Here is an 18,939-nt window from a genome sequence, read left to right on the forward strand (position 1 = left end):
TACGTCTATAATTGTAGAACAGGTAACAACTGAAAAACCAAACAACTTCTATACAATAGGTCAGATAAGACTATAACAATTACGTTGAAATCGAAACTAATATTTGGGTGTTTTACCGTGTGAGAAATATACCCTAGAATGTGCAATGTTCTCCTATTAATATATCATATTTGCCAGAAAATTCTGTTTATACAGATTAAGATAAACAATTTCAAGTTTTGAAACTTCCGCCATAAGGGCAAGCTACTTCGAACGCGCCATCCTTCAAAAAAATTCAAAAAATAATTCGACCGCTTCTTAAATGGTTATGTCTGATATACAGCATAACAATATACGGCTAGAATGAGTTCATATCCACCATATTATTCAAATATCATCGTTGACTTCATAGGTAAAGTTATCATGGTTACTTAGATATTACGTTATAATCGTAGATAGTAACTTATTGAATAAAAACAGCAACTGCGGTTTCGCTGTTTATGATAATTTATTACCTTACCTGGATCCTTATCGACTTTTTATAATTATTAGCATGTATGTACGCATAAATTTAGTGGTTGAACGGTGGCTTAGTTTTTTTTTTTAAAAAACTGTACGCTGCCGATACCGCCGATACAGATTATTGGCTAAAGGGATCTTTCTCGTTGTTTTTTTTTTTATGTTTGTGAGCATACTACATCGGCGGAATAGTCATGAATAAACACGACCCATGTACTTTTTTTTTTATACAGACTGCAGGTGCAAATAATAGTGCGTCATTCCACACAAGTGTTCATTTGTGTTAAGAATTGTGTCCCATGTACATGTACCCTTTGAAATATTCTTTAGTTAACTTCATTTAGTAGCAATCATTTCACGCGAAAGCTAAAATCTCTCCCCATACTCTCGTATACTTATTTTTACTATCCCGGCCACCCGTGGCACCGTCATAAAGTACTAGCGGAAAAAATGCATCCCTATATCAAAATGCTTCACGATTTTTACACTATTCGAACTCAATATCAGCATAAGTACCATCATAATTACATGAATTCCATTATTTTCAAATCCAAGTTAAATATGTTGACTAAAATCTTGTACCTAAAACGCTCAAATAATTTACCTCACACGGGTGTCAAAGACACCTGGAACGTCAAACGTCTCACTTTATAAAAATGGAAACATTGAGACATGTACTTTCCCAAAACATCTCGCATCTTCTTAGGCGGCACCATTATGTCAAAAAAAAAAAAAAAAAATTAAATAAACAATACGTAAATATTACTTCAGCCTTGCTTGAAATGGACCAGGAGTTGATCCATTAACGGCACATATTTCACAACCTGTGTGAATAAGGAACAAATATAAATATTATTTAGACCCCATGATGACGACGACGACGACTTTTTTCGAATGATAATAACTGATCTTGCAATCACCATTTGCGACGTACTCTTCCTGTCATCGTAGCTAATCTTATGTTTACTAGAGTCAAAGGCAGATGTGCTGACTAAAGGAAAAGATTTTCTCAGCGTCTAGCTAGCGTAACGCTAACCATTAGATCCGATTTCGTGAATGAATATGCTAGTAGTGAGGAAGGGCAGTTAAATTAGAGTGTACCGGCATATGTGACAAAGAAATGATCCGGCAGAAAAAACTCCATGTTGCATCACTGTGGAATCGCATTCGGACTATCGAATAATGGCCCATGTTTTTAAGCGCCACTAACCGTAGCAGCAGAAAGTTTCCAATAGCGTGCTCTACCTTCAGCAGTGAATCCGTAGGATTAGGGCTGCAGCTATTTAGCGTATCATGAATCTTTATTAGTAAGGAAATTCTTAATATTATGGTTTCAACAACGACGCAAATTTATTTGTGTCGTTGTGTGCCAGGTGGCTTGCCTCGATCGGTACATAGAAAAATCGGCTTTTGTCCTATGGACAAAAACATGCCTTCCGTTTAATCCACGTTGTATGCCAAGCCGGGGAGTAGTGGTACCAGTGGTGCGTTACAACAAGAATAATAATTAAGGTATATTAACATAAATAATTAGTATCTACAGATGAGAACACTATCGTTACGAAGATCCGTCATAGTATATAACGACTGTATTTAGTGCTTTTCATGATGCTGCCTAGATAGACGAAGCGTTGCCCCCAATGACGTCTACCCTATACTGGATCGATATTATCGCAAGTGACCGCTCAAACACCTGTCGGCCACGAGGAGAGATCATTAAAAGGATTGACGCTATCCCCGAACTCAATCGATCATACAGCAGAGTTGTCCTTTCAAAACACCACGCATGGGCACATGCACCCCACCCCACCCCCACCCCCCACCCCGCATTAGCGATTATAACGAAATCTGAAGAGTGATACGCACTCAGTCCAAATGAACGTAACGAAGTTCAATTATTACAATCATCATTTCATTAGATACCATCTGTATGTTTGAACAGAGTTAAATACCTCCATAATACATCAATACACTATAGGCTATACACGGTTAGCTCACTGTGCGCCTCGCCATCAGCAAGAATACCTGCCCGACATCAACAAGCCCACAAGTGGTCCAGTCATATTGTTTAACGTATAAGTTACGTCATATATATATATATGTGCGTGCGTGTGTGTGTGTGTGTGTCTGGGTGGGTGGGTGTGTGTGTGTTTGCGTGTGTGTGTGTGTGTGTGTATTCCATCAAAGACCGACTCGTTCCATGCCTAAAGTAGAAAATCGTCCAAATCACCAACTGGGCAGCAGTACGGTCAAAGGGATAATAATCTTGTTGAATCGAATAGCTACATATTAAACATTTCGCTGTTGTCCGCACTTCTATTTGTAATAAAAAATGAAGAAATTATATCGCCAGGTTTATTTCTTAGCCTTGCGATATTCGCGTACGTTACAGACGTCACCCCGGGCATTGGAACTGAAGCCGAGGTTATAGTCTTGGTGCAATACGGCTCGAAATACCGATTCTTCAACAGGTTCTCGCTGAAGGCTTTCTTCTGCCGATGAATACATTCCATACAGCGTCGAAACATCTGGAATTGAAGCCGGGAGCTCATACAATTTACGAGTGCATTGTTCATTCCTGCAATCAAGGCAGACCAATATGAGAGACGATATTGTAAATGGAAAGCACTAGCCATCAATATGCACAATTCGTTTCTAGTTAAGTATATACAGCACCGACAGGTGTTAACACTCGAGGGTAAATAAAGATTTAAGCTTTCAATGCATCGCTTAATTACATCTCGTCCACACGACATAGTAATGTTCAACAGGTACAAACCTGCAATAATGAACGGGCAAAGCCGGCAGACCTTGGATGAATTCTCTGAGTAAAAAAATCTGCTCTCGAGAGCAGCCTTCATAACCCGCGGCTGGCGACCATTCTCCGTCATCGAGGTCGAGGCCTGCGCTCCCCACGAAGCGATACACAAAACCTGACAAAATCCGTTCGGTAATGCCGAGGGTCGCTGCAAGGAACTTTTTGCAGACTCGTATCTGGATGCGCATGAAACAGAAAATAAGCCAGTAAATACGATTGCTAGAGATAGGTATGTTTTGAGTAGCAGATTACGCGTCAAAATAAGTTACCGTAGGATTTAAGATATTGATTGTATTAATGTTAATCTATCAAGATACTACCAGATATCATAGTTGGCTGGCAAATCAATAAATATAATCTATACCTCTAGTATTTTCATATAACTAATACTAATTATAATATTGTAACTAGTGTAGACGGCATATCTGACATATATACCTTTTGCATGTTGTCGTCAGGCTGCGGTAGGAAGTAAAGGTAGACGAAGGTTCGATTTCGTGTTGAAGCCATCGACTTTGAGCTCACTTTCGGGATTGCCTTATCGATGCAATGTCTCTCCATCCACTTTTGTTGTTCCTGAAAAATCGAACGGCCCAAACAAACGCAAAACATACAAAAAGGGAAACTCTCAGTGGCAAGATTAAATCTACGATTGTTTAAGGGTAATGCTTCTCGACGGAATAAAACGACTTTTGTTAAATTTACCTTCGGCATCGATTCACATCTATAAAACTGCAGCCTACCATCATTAGTACTACAAATGTCATTACTATCCGAACGTCTATATTCGACGTTGTCTGGTACTATATCTGCTACTATCCAAGAAAAGCCTCAATGCACTTCACGATCTCTCTAACAAAGTGGTCCTCAAAAATCTGATGGCCTTAATTTGAATTAAAGCAAAGTCGAATTATGTCGTCAAATAAGCGTTTCTCCATCTCTGGGAAGAGATCTGCATGTTTCACTACCCATTCCAATCCAATGCAATATACAGCTAGTGTGAAACAAGAGCTGTGCATTTCAATGCGGTCCCAAACATCTCCCATCAGGCCACAGCGATAAAATAAACCTACTTGGCCTGTCGTCACGCGTAGACGAGATCGTTCCTTCGCCCAGGAGTAGAGCTTTTATTTTTATTTCTCTAATGTTTTTTGCTAATATATTCTATAGGTTGATGCTGCCCCTAATCATCGTGAAGATCATACATACTAGTTTCCTATATGCTAACAAAACATGTAAGTTGATCCACTTTTTCAGTCACTTTAATGTTGTTCAAAATTAGCAAAATTTTGCCATAAAAGTGATCGGAAAATTTGAGCAAATATACCTCCGAACCACTCGCGAGCGCCCAGTAAATATCGTAGACGCGAATTCTCTGATCCTCCGTAAATTTTCCGTTGCATCCATTTGAGCAATCATTACCACAAGGTGACTCACGTATTAACCTAAAAAGTAGCATATATACAATAAATATTTTTTGTTATCTGTACATGTGGCCAATTCTGTATATATACGAGTGCCACTAGCCGTTTGATCGCTAAAACTGTTTTAATCATTTCGATTTTTCTTAAATAACATACAAGGGTGCCCCTCTCGTGTTGAGCACATTCAATCGACTCAACATGTGTTTTTCACTATGATAAATCCTGTAAACCTTTTCTTTTCGGTAGCAACAGGCTCCTCTTTTTGGTCCACATCCATCTTCTCGACATTGTCGCCGACACCTATGTTTACATAAACGACATCAAAACAAATCCATTTCTTGGTAATTCAGGTATACAAAGAAACTAAACTTACTATACCCGAAACAGTGTGTGACATTGACCCCGAAATATTCGTGTGCATAAATTACATTTTTCAAGAACAGTTTTTTCTAAAGAGCTCACATTACGGCTGCACGAAGGAGCACTTTGCCATCTACACTTTTGGGATCCAAATAGTTAACTTTGGCCGATATGCAACGTGAAGTTTAAACGAATACATCATTTCACAACAAAAAAAAAGGGCATCTTAAACATTTTCTTGAGATGAATGTGGCTAGGAGCAAAATTAGGCCGAAAGATTTAAGAAATTATGAATTAAACTCTTCTGACCTGCGTCTTTTTCATCGCCGCCTGTTTTGTTATCTTCCGTTGACTCGTTACTTCCCGTGACGGAGGAGGGCTCGGTACCATTTTCCTTCTCATCCAAGGATTTGTCGTCGCCATCTTTGCCCCGCGCTTGGTCACCTGTCTTAGTATCGAACTTATCCTTTCGCTTGACCTCCGGCTCGTCACATTTTGCGTCTGTGTCCTGCTTGCTGTCCTTGATGCCTTTATCATCAGTTTTACTGTTTGTTCCGTCCTGTTGATCAATATCAACAAAAAAAATAAAGCGAACATCCCAACCCATGAGTGATGGAAAGTACTCACCATCAACTTTGCTATTAAGTCCAATTGAATTCATTCAAAATGAAAGCTATAGGAATTGTATAGCGAATAATTATAAGATTTTATAAGGCGTGAAATATATTATAATATGATCTTGTCTAAAACCATAACGAAGTCCTTCATCAGGCCATTAGGTGGCGACAAGATCCTAAAATAACAATAAGATAAATTTATCACGGCAAGCATAGAAGCTATTAAGACCGGATAATTAAGACTGAAGAACCTCGTTTACGGAGCAGATTATAAACCATCTGTCCTCCCGCTTACCAAATTTTACGTATGATCTCGGACTATGAGATGACCTTTTTGAACTGGCTGATGCGCGATGAGGATACAATCGCCAGAGACGGTTCGACATTAGACGACGTTGCGAAGACGAGGTTGATTATCAGCAAGTTAGACGCTTCCTCATTGAAACCCTTCTTGTCTATCTCTATTGCCCCAAAAACCTTTGAAGTTTTCGAATAATGACACTTTGGCTACGGGTACCGAAAACATTTTTTGACTCTAATTTGTTCTTTTAAAATCGTCAAACCAAAAATTATGATACCGCATTGCAATAACAGTAGTTTAAATATTTTTAACGAATACGCGGGGACAGTTAGCCGTCTTCAAAAGATTGCAAGAATGTCCATAATATGTTCGAACCAAAGGAACTTTTTATTCTGGATGGTGGCCTGAATAAACCTGAACATGAGGACGTGACTAACTTAAACCGAATGCAACCTTAAAAGAACTGTACACTCATGCACGTCAATTCATGCTGCTTCACGCCGCTTGTTGCATTGTCGTTGGCGACAAGGTCAATCCGATTCAGACTCATAAGATTGGTGCATGATGAAAGAGTCGTGGGTTCGTGCTACTATGGATAAGCAATTTAGGTCCTTGCCTCCATATCCATATTCTAGATGCAGTGGCAACCCCTGGCATGTGGAATGCACCTACAAGAACACATTTGCAAACGTGTAATATCGTAGGTCATAACGACAGGTATTGCCCTAAACATTCAGAATTACGTCATAAGACACCTAGTTATCGCCAAATATTTAGATAGGATTTAAGCTCCAATTCTAATACCAATTATATGCAGGCATTCGACATAAGGACAATAAGGCTAGAAGTACGTCCACCGCATTGGCAAAGAATCTTGCCGGATATAGTCAATAACAGTTATTATAGCTAACGGATAGGTTAAGACATGAAGTTCGACGTTACTATTATAAGCAACAACGTTTAGGAAAGTAAGTCAGCCGTTTCTCGACAGCAGACATAGAACCTGCGTTACGACTCAAACAACATGACCTCGAATGATACCACAAGCTTTGTGGAGTGGTACACAATCGTGACTGTTTGGTTTCTAATACTAGGTATCCGTAATTTAGAGATCATTTTGAATCAAAATGGTCCTTAAATTACCGATGAGCCCCTCTGAGGACCCTAAAGGTCATGATTCGGCACCTAGTCTTAGCAACATGGTGAAAATGTTCAGCAAAACGGCAGCTAATGGCGTATTTGAAGCGGAACCAAGCGATAATGTTCAGCCTTCGGCTCAGAAGAATCTCTAAAAACGAATCAATAGCAATTTTTATTAAAGCGCGCCTCGTATCGTGCACTGTTCGTCTACGAACTGAAGACGGTTCGAACTCCAAACATTGATAAACTGTGCTATTTTAAGCCACGTAACTTCTCTGAATGGACAACACCGATTGTTGCCCAGGGACAATCAAAAGATTCAAGACTTCGCGCTGACGACTATCAACAGGCCTACATGATGCTTTAGCTGACCATTATCACCTATTTCCTGTTCCTGATAACATATTTACAAAATTAAACAGAAGTCGCTATTGATTTAGCATAATATTTTTACGGTTAGAAGTTAATAGAGACTCAAGATCGCTTCAACGATCAACACACCAAGAGAATTTATCCGGCTAACATTCGATATCAGACTGCGTCCCCACAGTTTCAATAGTTGATAGGCCCAGTCATTTCAGGTGAGGAAAATGTTTCAATTGAACATAACCAAAGAGTGAAGCACGTGCAAATGCCTCCTTCGGCATAGCTAAATCTAGGTACAATGACACCGTGGACGGCAGGAAACCGGGCACGAGAAAGATTGAAACCATCAAATGCCTGCACTCATTCGTTTCGGAGTTCTCTGAAAACGCAAAACTATATCAAGCTTACGTAGCCGTTTGATGAAAAACTGAAAAAGGACTCAGGCTTCTCATGCGCAAGACGATGTCAGAAAAAGCTTAGACAAAATGAAGAAATTCATTTTTTCTTACTTGTACCATCTCGTTACAATCTAACTCTTCCTCTAATCGTGAGAATCAGTGCACAGCAGTACGGTATCGGCACTGTTATTCCGCATAGATAGCCGGATGTCACCGCAAATGGTCCGTCTTAGCCGCTTTCCAGTTTGTAACAACTACTCTCAGAAAAAAAGGAGACGCTTGCAGGAAATTCACACAACGGTGGCATTTTACTTTACTGACACTTTTACAAAGGAGCATAGAAAAAAAAAAAAAAGAAAAAAAAAACAGTTCGTACAGCGAATAACAGTGGGCGACTATATAACTGAATCATTGCTCTAAAATCAATACGAGACGATTACTGAGTTCGGATAATTTTTGAATGTCAAGTAAAGCTTCGAAACAGAACGACAGTTATCGCATCCAAAAGTGGCTCTTTTAATGACTAAAGCCAATTGCGTATTTGAATGTTCAATACAATACCTTTAGGTCAAAATGGTTTGAACTGGCAGATTATTGTACAGCCTGAATAGTAACTGGAACTAACTTTACTCACTATCACTAAAATATATACTGATAAACAACCGAATCGTCACTCCCACGAAATGGCGCCGAAATTATTTTTGAAGATCTACACCGAACGCATCCCGGCTCAACGAACATAAAAAGAACAACTATAGTTCACGTGTATTGGTCGCGTATCGGCCAGGATATGGACCACCTGGTCCGCAACTATGAAGAGAATATAGATGAAGTGAAGGGCAATAACCCTGCCCCCTTCCTGAAAAAGCTTCTTTCGAAATGGTGCGCATCCAGTTCACTGGGAAACCCTTAATTTTAACAATTTTTATTCTAATAGCCAGAGCCGTACCTTATGAATAAAACGATGACAATACGTGCTTTAAAAGCTATATTGAATCCAAGAGCGCTTGTGTCCAGCAATGAACCCTAGTTTTAATCAAAAACAGCTTGTGAATTGTCAGATGCGGTTCATATGTGGACGCCCGCGCTTCGCCCACAGCGAAGTGGACGAATGGAAAGTTTTGTTGGGTTATTCAAAAGAGGTCCAGTAAAACAGTGACAACGATATGACGTTCATCGAACGATGTACCCATCCCTTCAATTATATCAGTAACTATCCTCAATAAGGAGGGAAATAACTTCTCCCAAAACAAAAACCCAGAACACAACTTGACATATTAAAAAAGGAACGACACAGAGGCGACAAAAACACAAAACGGTTGTCAAAATATTTTTCTAGAGAGGGCTGATATACGCAAAGAATTATAGATCGACACGACTTCACTTCGGACTACGTACAAGCGAATCGGAAAGATACTTCATGAAACACTGATTCATGGACTTCTAAACAGAGACATGCACGCACACACACACACACACCTATCTTGGGCTAGAGCAATCCCTGCAACCCCTAACATCAACACCCGTATCGTTAGTCGAAAAGACTCAATACAAGTTAGCACACCATCTAAGTAAATGTTTCGAATTTTATGCTTGATACTACTGTTAAACACTGCTTCGGACGACTGGCTCCCAGCACGGAATGAAATGTCTACGCCGAGTTCCAAGCCTAGGCCAGCACGGATCCCTAAGTTTAGTAGGCAAACACGCTACCCACAGCGCTATCACGAGGACTCTCGAACCACCTAACCGATTGCAAGTGACTGAACAAGACAAAACATGTAATTGAAGGTAGCCGTTTACCTAATATTTACGAAGAGAAGGTATAGGAATATTGTACGACAGATTGTAGCACAAATATAAAAAGCGCCAAATATATTACAACATTATCTCGTCCAAAATTGTAACGAAGTCATTGCTTAAACAACTACAACGATTTTGTAAATCACCTTGGTTACACCCGTGTCGTTCGTTGTCACTTGGCTCGCTCCGGCTGCCGTGGGCGATGTTCCTGTATTCTTCTCAGCGCCAGCACTATTCTCTGTATCATTGTTATTGGAGTTATTTGTGTCCATCGGGGTGCCGACTTCGGGTGCTTGGGTACTTTCAGTCATTACTAGTTTGACAAATAATTATCGGAGCGAATCAGCAAGACCGCTAAAGAACCTAGTTAACTGTAGAGCTTATTCGCAGAATCAGTTCACTACGATAGCTGAATAGTCGAGGTAGAAAGGGGCGATTGGAACAGGGGCGAATTCGTCGGCAGCACACGCCAGGTACTAGGCTGGAATCGACTGTAGCTACTGAAAACTTGCTATGACTGAATACGATAGGCGTTTTCCGGATATTTGGGTCTCCTGAAAAAGAGCAACGATACTACGTCATTCCAGGTGTATTGCAATGAATGAAAACATGCTAAAAGCGAATGTTGATGCTTTTTATACATTTATGTCGTATAGAGTGTAGCTTATCGCAGCTACACTGGTACGGATCCTGTTCGGAATTAATATACAGCTTAATGGGGAACTAATATTGCCTCGAGCATTTGATCGTGCTGCCAAACATTTTTACGGCAACACAAATCCTTATAAAGCAGTTGCCGGTATTCTTATAACGTAGTGTTGCCACACACGTGGTCTGTTTACCATATAACACCGGCAACAATAAAAAGGTACAAACCAAAGGCGCCTGTGTCCTCGCACGACCTGAAATTGGTTTTAATACTTGTCTATCTATAATACAAGGTCACTGTCGCAGCTTTTTTCAAAATCGATGCAAACACCGACTTGGCTGAAACAATATACCGGAAACAGGTAACGCAATAAGACTATCACATATAACTTTCATATCGGAATTTTCTCCTAGACAGTTTTATTATGAGGTGTTTGTGACATCTCTCGATACTCTTGTTCATATCGTGTGTCAGTAATAACAGCAGTTTACTGTTTACTGCACTCCATTCATGTAGTCCAATACTTAGCATGCAATTGTTGCAATAACTGGCATATCTTCATATTTCATGCTGTCATTTTTCGCAACGCATAAAATAATCAGTCTTGCAGAATAATACTTCCAAATATTCATAGAAGAAACTCCACACAAAGAATTTTTAGGCGACGAAATCTCATCTAAAGTAAGTCAAAACGCATTATCTGTTTCTGCTATGCTAAAGCAATGCACGTACGAGCGCGCAGTTCTCCTCCGACTCCCCAAAAATGTCTTAGAGAAAAATTTGAGTCATGAGTTTCTGCGGTGTGTCTAAGGCGTCGACATGAGCTCGACGACTATATAATATGGCGTAAAAACTTCCAAATAAAGCACTTACAACATAGAATCCCCCCCTAATTATGATACTTACATACATACATTCATCATAGATACACAACATGGCGCTGCGAACACCAAACAACCACTGCAAGCGCCACTACCGGTCGATGGTCGATGCCGGCTTATCGATATATATATATGCTTTGGCCGAGCGGTAACTAAATGTCAAAATAGTTCCCTCAGCGTGGGATAATATAAGAGTAGTGTTTATTTTAACGCAAGTCGACCGTCATAATAGTAACACTCACACAGTATGTTCTATTAGGATATCACTTCCGACAGATACTGGTTTTATTTACGGACAAAAGCCGGTATTAGAAAGGCGCTGAAGTTATAAAACGAGCAGAAACATCCTACGAAGCAACAACATCGCACACACGTATGATATGCTAACAACAAGCAAAAGTAAGTGTTACAGTTAGCGAAATTGCAATATCGGCACTAAGTGACCAGCCAATCGTAATCGCACTGGTAACGAAGACGGCCCGAAACACACATACACTTAAGGCATCATCGTTGGCCCCACAGTCGTCTTTTGTTCTTACCTGTATCGCCTGTCCCCTTAGAATTTGCGCACAGCCGAATACCGCGAGAATAGAAGCAGTATTATCCGTTCTGAAAACGCGTGTTAATAGCTATTTGACGCTAAGAAACTGGAAAACGCTGCTATCGCGGGTCATCGGCAAAATGCACTTACCCGAGAGTCTTCGAAGAGGACTCGAACCGGCGCCGTCTTTCCGCTGGCAGCCGGTGCCAAAAAGCAGAAGCACATCACAAGACAACCGTACTCCAACAGCCGTACATCAAAACAACACACGCGCACACACACACTCACACCAGGGCACACACATACACACACACCCAAACATGGGGTGAGAACAGAGAACTTCAAAAACAACATCAACATAACACAGTTAGGAGCTGGTAGCGTTTGGTTGTCCTCCTCCTCCTCCTCCTCCCCCTCCTCCTCCTCCTCCTCTTCGGTGACGATGTGCGAGGCGGCCGCTACTACGGGTCGACATGTTACAGAAATGCCTATGTTCACCGAGCGCTAACAGTTGTACCAGCACAATAGGGAGCACTCGACGAGCAGTAGAGTGCTCTTCTGGACGAAAAAAAAAGTAAACACTCAAGTGGGTTTTGCTCCTCTCCTGTACTTTTCACTTGTAGTTGATATAAGATGTCGTCTGCTTTATTGACTAGCGGGTGGTTGACAACGAGCTTCTTCTTTTTGATTTTGCTGATGGCGGGCAATACGAGAGTTCAAAGAAAAGGAACACCCGCAACATAGACAGCATAGGATTGACTATCTCATGCGCCTCACTATTTGAATTTTGTTGTTCTGCAATACTTTGATATTAATAATCTGTTCCAGATACAATAAGGTTCAAGAATGAAGTAAACTGCAAAATTGCGAGTTGGGAAAAAACTGAGTGTTATTAAATAATACAAGTACCTTTGGAGAATGTGGAGCAATCGACTGGGCTAATCTTTCGTTTACCTTCCCTCACCGCTTTTCAACCTATATATTTGAGATTACACTCTAGGAGCAAATTATAAGTAAAGTGCCGAAGAAAAGATACAGAGCATGGAGCCTAAACTAAACACTGATGATTTGATCACATTTACAATTAAATAATTAGTTTAAGCTAGTAAAAATGCGCTCGCGGAGTTTACTACCGTTGTGAATTACGGAGTACTTTTGCAGCAGTAAATACTGATGTGTGCAAAAGTCTGCTTCCGTAAGCAATGGTTAACAAATTCTTTCAACTTTATCATTGGCCCCTGAGAAGCCGGCCCTTATGGAAAGCTTTTTATTAAATTTGTTTGCTTAGGTTGACGCTTTGCCGGTAACGGTCTAGAAGTTACACAAAATGTCTGAATGCACCTCATACCCAGTTGGCGCCCAAGTCGTGAAAGTCACTGAAGGCAGATACTGCTTCTAGGTGTTTCACTACGCAGAAATCAATGCGTTCTTTCTATCTTACTAATTACTATAGCGCGCAAGATAATGCTATTTATTCGGTTTGTATACAATCTATCCTTCATGGCTACTTTTCTCCGTCAAGAGTGATCTGGATTGTGGAATAACAAAACAGTGATATATTCGAATTGGCGTTATAGATTTCGCTCGGAAACAAAGTGTTTTAGCACCGAGCCGCTTGGCTATGTCCGCACACAACAATGGACTTGTTTAAAGCAACTTGCCACGCGTATATATCAATTTACAACAATATAGTTAAAGACAAGACTAGTTATGAAGCATGTCTTCCTTTTTTATTCTGATTACGATTGTCTCAATTTTATAAAAGTTGCTAGATGTCATCCGTCAGCTGCGCTAGAAGTTTGCACTCTAGAGCACCAAAAGGAAAATATTTTCAAACGAAAGCCGTTTCATTCTCTTAAACGTGGAGGATGCGAACGTCGTGATACATATTGCGGCCAATACGAACGCATTATTTATTTCGCCGGAGTGAGGTAGCTGTTTTCTCTGTCCTTATTCTTCACTTCGTTCCTTGTCCCCCGCCGGGATAGCAGATCCTCTACGCAGACATATCATACGTAATCATGAGTGATCTAATATCTGAAAGGAGTGCGCGGAGTACTTGATAAAATGAGCAAACATTGTGGCAACAAATAAATAATTAATACGGCTACCATAGTATATCGTAGATTTTATTGTAGGATATTACGCATAAAATATATGAATTATTGCATACATAATACTCATGAATATTTTAAGAAGTACAAAAACTTGCTAAAAGAAATTATGCCTTTCTATCGTTAAACGGGACTTGCTGTAACAGTAGGACCTGCATGTTTTGAATGAAATAACTGACGCAATCATATGCTTTTGCGGGCATTATGAGCTAACGAATGCTAGTGGAGGAGGGTCTACTTTTTTACACCTGGTTCTCATTTGTGAAGGCTGAGCGTACGGACTTGTGAAGCAATACACAGTTTAGATATGTCCTGTTTAATATTAATCCCCAAAACTATACTGTTAGAAACTTGTCACAGTATGCCTGTGTGTTTTTATCTAAATCGAAGCTGATGTATCTAATTATAGTTCACGCTCAACCATGAGCCAGTGTGGATGCAGGAGGCACATCTTTCTCAATCACTCACCCTCAAAATAGTTAGCTGAGTTTCGGTTTATATAAAGCGATAGTGGGCTAACAAAAAAAATTTTAATACCTTTTTATCAGATGTGTTGCAAGGACAATCGCGTGCAGAACGATAAAGCTCAACGCAAGCATGCTGAATTTTCAGTCATAGATTTATTTCATATATACTTAATCCTATGAGGGATAGATAAATGACATTTTTACATGCCGGCTAGGCCGTGGAAGTAATCTTGTTATAGAATAATTGAAATAGCATAAAACTTCAATAATAATAATAATACTTTCTTGGCGCACTACGACTGACTTAAATTTAATGCGGGATAAATCTTCAAGTTTATCGTCCGGCAACGTCTACATGGTGCAAGACAAAACGCAGTGTGTCTGCATTCAGATTCCAATCTAAACCACCACATATCCCCTAAGTTTTACTCACGGCAAACATGCGACCCACTACACTATTACGGGAACGAAATGAATTTGGACTGGCGCTTTTCCTTAGTGCCTGGGTTACATCGTACGTAATATTAAAGATATACCTTCTTTTCGTATAGATAAGAAAGGCTGATTACTACCAAAAGAGAAAGTTGTAGTGAAAAAATAGAGGCACGCCTAGGTAACAACGGGAAAGTTACTGTGATGGGAGAGCTGTTTTTTTCTAGTAAAAAGATATTTTATTGACAGATGCGCTGCAAAGAATAGTTACAACGAAAATTTCAGCTAGCCATATGCTTTGTCCTAGTTGACGACGGTCTCAAAACTTAAGGAAAGGTTAAGACAACTGGACATGGAGACGAATGTCAATAATTATTCATTTCAAAGTTAGACCAAGATCCGAAATAGGGCATCGTAACACGTAGGTGGACGCTCCAACGCGCAGTTTTGTGTATAGATGCTCTTGCTTCTACACCAGCGAAAAATTTCAGATGAAAAAGAACCTATTATCATAAGGTATAGCTTTTTTTTTTTTTTTTTTTTTGTTTCACAAGTTCTTGTTTCACAAGAAGACGGTTCGCCGGCGTGGCCGCCATAAAAAAGCAGAAATCCAGCTTTAGCTTTAGTAGTTGCAGCGACAGAAGACAACTGCCACGGATAATGTTAGAGTTAGGACATTGAATTCTACTTACGAATCTTGAAAATAAAACTACAGTTGAACGTTAGTAAACCAATTCGTTCGGAGGTCAAGTTAGTAGTACAAAAAGTGCATGGAAAATTATATGAACGAAAAGTTTGTCTAGAAAAATACAACTACATCCGTAAGGCGAAAGTGACTGCCGGAGAGAATTCCAAGAGTACAGGCAAGATCTTTGCAACGAGACAATTTCCTGACAGCTCTTCGAAAACATCAAATAGCTCAACCATACTCTACAGAAAGCTTGAATACTTTTAATAAACCTGTACAAAAGTTGTCGACTTACAGAGGATGGATTCCAAAATTTCGGGGTCGTTTAAGGCAACGCATGTAAAGGCGCGCTGACTTGCTAATCGCTCATCAAAATGATGTGTCTTTCTTGGGGTTTCATCTTTCCGTCCCGTTTTCAGATCTCTACCTGATCAGTAGGCTATCGCCCTAATCTACAAATTCTTTCATAAACGAATCGTAGGTTCTCACAGAAATAGCATTTACTTGTCAGAGCAACTCTTATGTAGTTTGTTTCAAAACATATTTTCTTAGCAGATTTTGGTACACCGAGTATGTAGTTAACTACATTCGTACTCTAAGTACCAACTAGTCTAAGTTTGCAGTGATCAGTTTTGATGCGGGGGCTTAATAAGAGAAATATTGAATATCCGTTAGTTTTGTTCAACTTAAAGAATTGCTTTTATTTCAAAAAGGATCAGGTGTTGTTGCGGGACAACTATCGTAAGCTATAGCTAAAAATTATGTGATAACTATATTCTTGAATATCTGAAACGAAGATTTTAAAGCAACTGAGAGTTTTAGATTATGGCACATAAATGGCTTTATCGCAGCAACCAGTAAAGAGGGCCAAGGATGAGCGCAATGTTTGAGGATAAAGACAATCTTAAACTATAAGGGAATTGCGGCCTACGTTACAGAGGAAACAGTGGGCTGAAGGAACGCGTAGCAGCGAGGGTCGAGCCAAATCGGTGTTCCGGAGCTTGGAAAGGTCCGCTAAAAGACAGACGCAGGCCTTATGGAGCTATCAAATACTAAACAGAGATCAGCAAATGCGGGCTGATGAACTCCAAACCGCCTCAAGCTTGGCGTGAAGATAAATAGTTCCATCTTTTTTTAACAGCTACATAATTTTTACTAAATTATAGTGAACAGCTTTTTGGGAAGAAACTTTTAAAATGAAATGTTCTTTTAGACACAAATCTTCGGATTTTTCCATGCTTTTCAGCAGACTTCAAGGAAAAAGAGAAGGCTCTTCTGCAGTGTCCAGCTAACGTAGATTAGAAGACATCTTCGTTGAAGTCCGCGGCCAGGAATAATGGTTCGCAGGACTCGAGAGTTATTGAGGATTGTTTTTCTTGCAATTGTAATTAGCGACGCTACAGAGCGAAGGAACATCCGAGTGATTAAAGGGCAGAGCAGTCCGAGAAAGCTCTGTACATGTGACTGGTTGCGTGGGTGTCGTAGTCTAAGCCTAAAAAAAACTGAGTAGTGGTTCGACAAGCCAAAAGGAAGGTAGGTGTTAAGAATTCGACGTTTCAGCATTGTGAACAGGCAGCCCAACCACAGTTAGGACAAATGCCAGAGTGAAATCTGGCGAATGTGTCTGTTGCTTAAGCCTAGAAACCTCAGCTTATGAAATTACCCTTTAGCGCTAGGACGTCATTACCAGAAGCCAATAAGTTGGCATTAATATCTCCAATGACAAAGGTCGGATACTCGGTAGACTGAGATAGAAGACAGACTAGACAAAAAATACCAGCTACAGTGAGTTTCTTCGATAGTTAAAATTAGAGCAAATGATTGTTACCTGGATACCACATCCTCTGCATTATACAGTAAAATTTTAAGTAAAAACATTTGATGGTTATGATTATTACTTGAAGACCATTGTCGAGACACATTGCTACTCGCAGTCACTTCGTCTCTATATATTACACAGTACCTTAGTGATGAAGAATAGAGAGGCGCCGCACGGCACCATACATCGGACTCGTAAATGTAAAACAAAATTAGAAAGGCCTTGTCGTATCTCCCATCCGCTCTCCACGTACTGATATTAATTCAACTCCGAAAAAGGGTAAGATAGCAATTTATTTAATAGGGAATCATATTCAATAAAAAAAAAGAAAAACAGAATCAAAATATCATAGCAATATTTGCTGCGAAGCATGGTGTTAGCAAAATGCGGGATTATTTGGCCCTATCACACAGATATGGCAGCATTATTAAAACGTATTACTATCACCCGTAATAGACTACAAAGCGTAATATGCTTTCGGCGCCATTTCAAGCGCCAGACGCCATCGAACGCCTGGACTCGTCGTACATGCTCTAGCATTTTTGAGCGGGATAAACTACTAGAAGATACAAGAAATAATTTCCCCAATGAATTGTCCGAGCTAGCTATGTTTGCCTATTGTTCAGTTGGTGTTCAGTGATTTTGTTTATATTCTTGACAAAATTCCAGTTGGCATTCGTTTTCCAAATTCTATTTTCTAAGAATGTCCGATTCTGTATCGCTGGATCTTCATTGAACTACCCGTTTGTAACGGTGCTTTTTCGAAAATTCAAATACTTAAGGCAGCAACGGTGGCTTACGCGGATTGTACGTTTGAACCAGACTTACGTATCAACGAATTATTCAATATCATTTGTTGCAAATTAACACGCCGTCCCTGTCCTTTCCTACCATTTGCTGCGCTCAACACCATCTTCGGACTCAGTTAATCGTTTGTAATAAAATTCTATTTATGCAAATCAGCAAGGTCCGCTGCTAATCTGAACTAGATCAGACAGTGCGGGAATATCGATGAATGCACCGCACTGTTGTCTTAATAGGTAGCGACCTAATAGCGGGGTCAGAGAGACACCGGCGAACGTCTCTATCGCCATGTTTCCGCGAGAGCCGTGTTGACACTGCTTACGCGGTCCGCTTTTGCTGCCTCACTTTTCTCGTTCGTTCCTGCCACTCGCATTGCGTGTTGCTGACAGCCCACGGCTGCTGCTCGGCCGCTGCGTGCGCTCTCTTCACGGGACAATGAGAAGCTGCTGACCGAATAACTCCCATGACAAACGCAACTCAACGGCGTGGTGCGCTGTCGGTGACGACAGCCGATTCGCTTTGTGTATCGTTCGTTCTGCTAACCCACTCACCCGCTTTCTTGGTTCGCTCTTTATGTGTTGCGGTGATGATTTAATTCAGATGCGCCTGATCGGTCGATGACTTGAAGGCTGTGCAGCAATTAGCTAGACGTACCGGGTCGACTTCAATGAGGCGGCAAGTGCTGGTAGAACGCAAAGGTGTTTCCACGCTACCTAGATGGGGCGGGATAGGCGCGTGAACCTGTTCTGAAAACTAGTCTGGTGCAATACAGTGAGTTAAAAAAGAAAGCAAACGCTTCTTAGGATGACGGCCATTTAG

The 18,939-nt window shown here is 40.4% G+C and overlaps 2 protein-coding genes across 5 annotated transcripts in view; one reads left to right on the forward strand and one right to left on the reverse strand.

The window, feature by feature from the left end:
• Positions 1-468: 468 nt before the first annotated feature.
• On the reverse strand, positions 469-12,159 carry LOC111252284 (uncharacterized). 4 transcript variants are annotated; one of them, XM_086992750.1, is made up of 8 exons: positions 11,947-12,159; positions 9,872-10,279; positions 5,410-5,659; positions 4,971-5,040; positions 4,644-4,761; positions 3,755-3,892; positions 3,278-3,492; positions 469-3,026 (listed from the first exon to the last, which is right to left on the reverse strand). In XM_086992750.1, the coding sequence occupies exons 2-8, from the start codon at positions 10,034-10,036 to the stop codon at positions 2,963-2,965; spliced, it is 1,020 nt and encodes a 339-aa protein (XP_086848876.1). In that variant the 5' UTR covers positions 10,037-10,279; positions 11,947-12,159; the 3' UTR covers positions 469-2,962. The 4 variants fall into 4 exon arrangements, with proteins under 4 accessions (XP_086848876.1, XP_022665603.1, XP_022665605.1 ...); XM_022809868.2 differs by having other exon boundaries at positions 469-3,076; positions 11,947-12,156; XM_022809870.2 differs by lacking the exon at positions 11,947-12,159 and adding an exon at positions 11,795-11,938 and having other exon boundaries at positions 469-3,076.
• A 6,534-nt stretch (positions 12,160-18,693) lies between these two features.
• Positions 18,694-18,939, forward strand: part of skd (mediator complex subunit skuld) — a 35,499-nt gene continuing 35,253 nt past the window's right edge. The window contains exon 1 of the mRNA XM_086992128.1: positions 18,694-18,891. The gene's annotated coding sequence lies outside the window, so the exon portion shown is untranslated. The remainder of the gene's footprint in view (positions 18,892-18,939) is intronic.

Source organism: Varroa destructor, unplaced genomic scaffold, assembly GCF_002443255.2.
Source record: "Varroa destructor unplaced genomic scaffold, Vdes_3.0 BEIS01000006.1, whole genome shotgun sequence".
NCBI lineage: Eukaryota > Metazoa > Arthropoda > Arachnida > Mesostigmata > Varroidae > Varroa > Varroa destructor.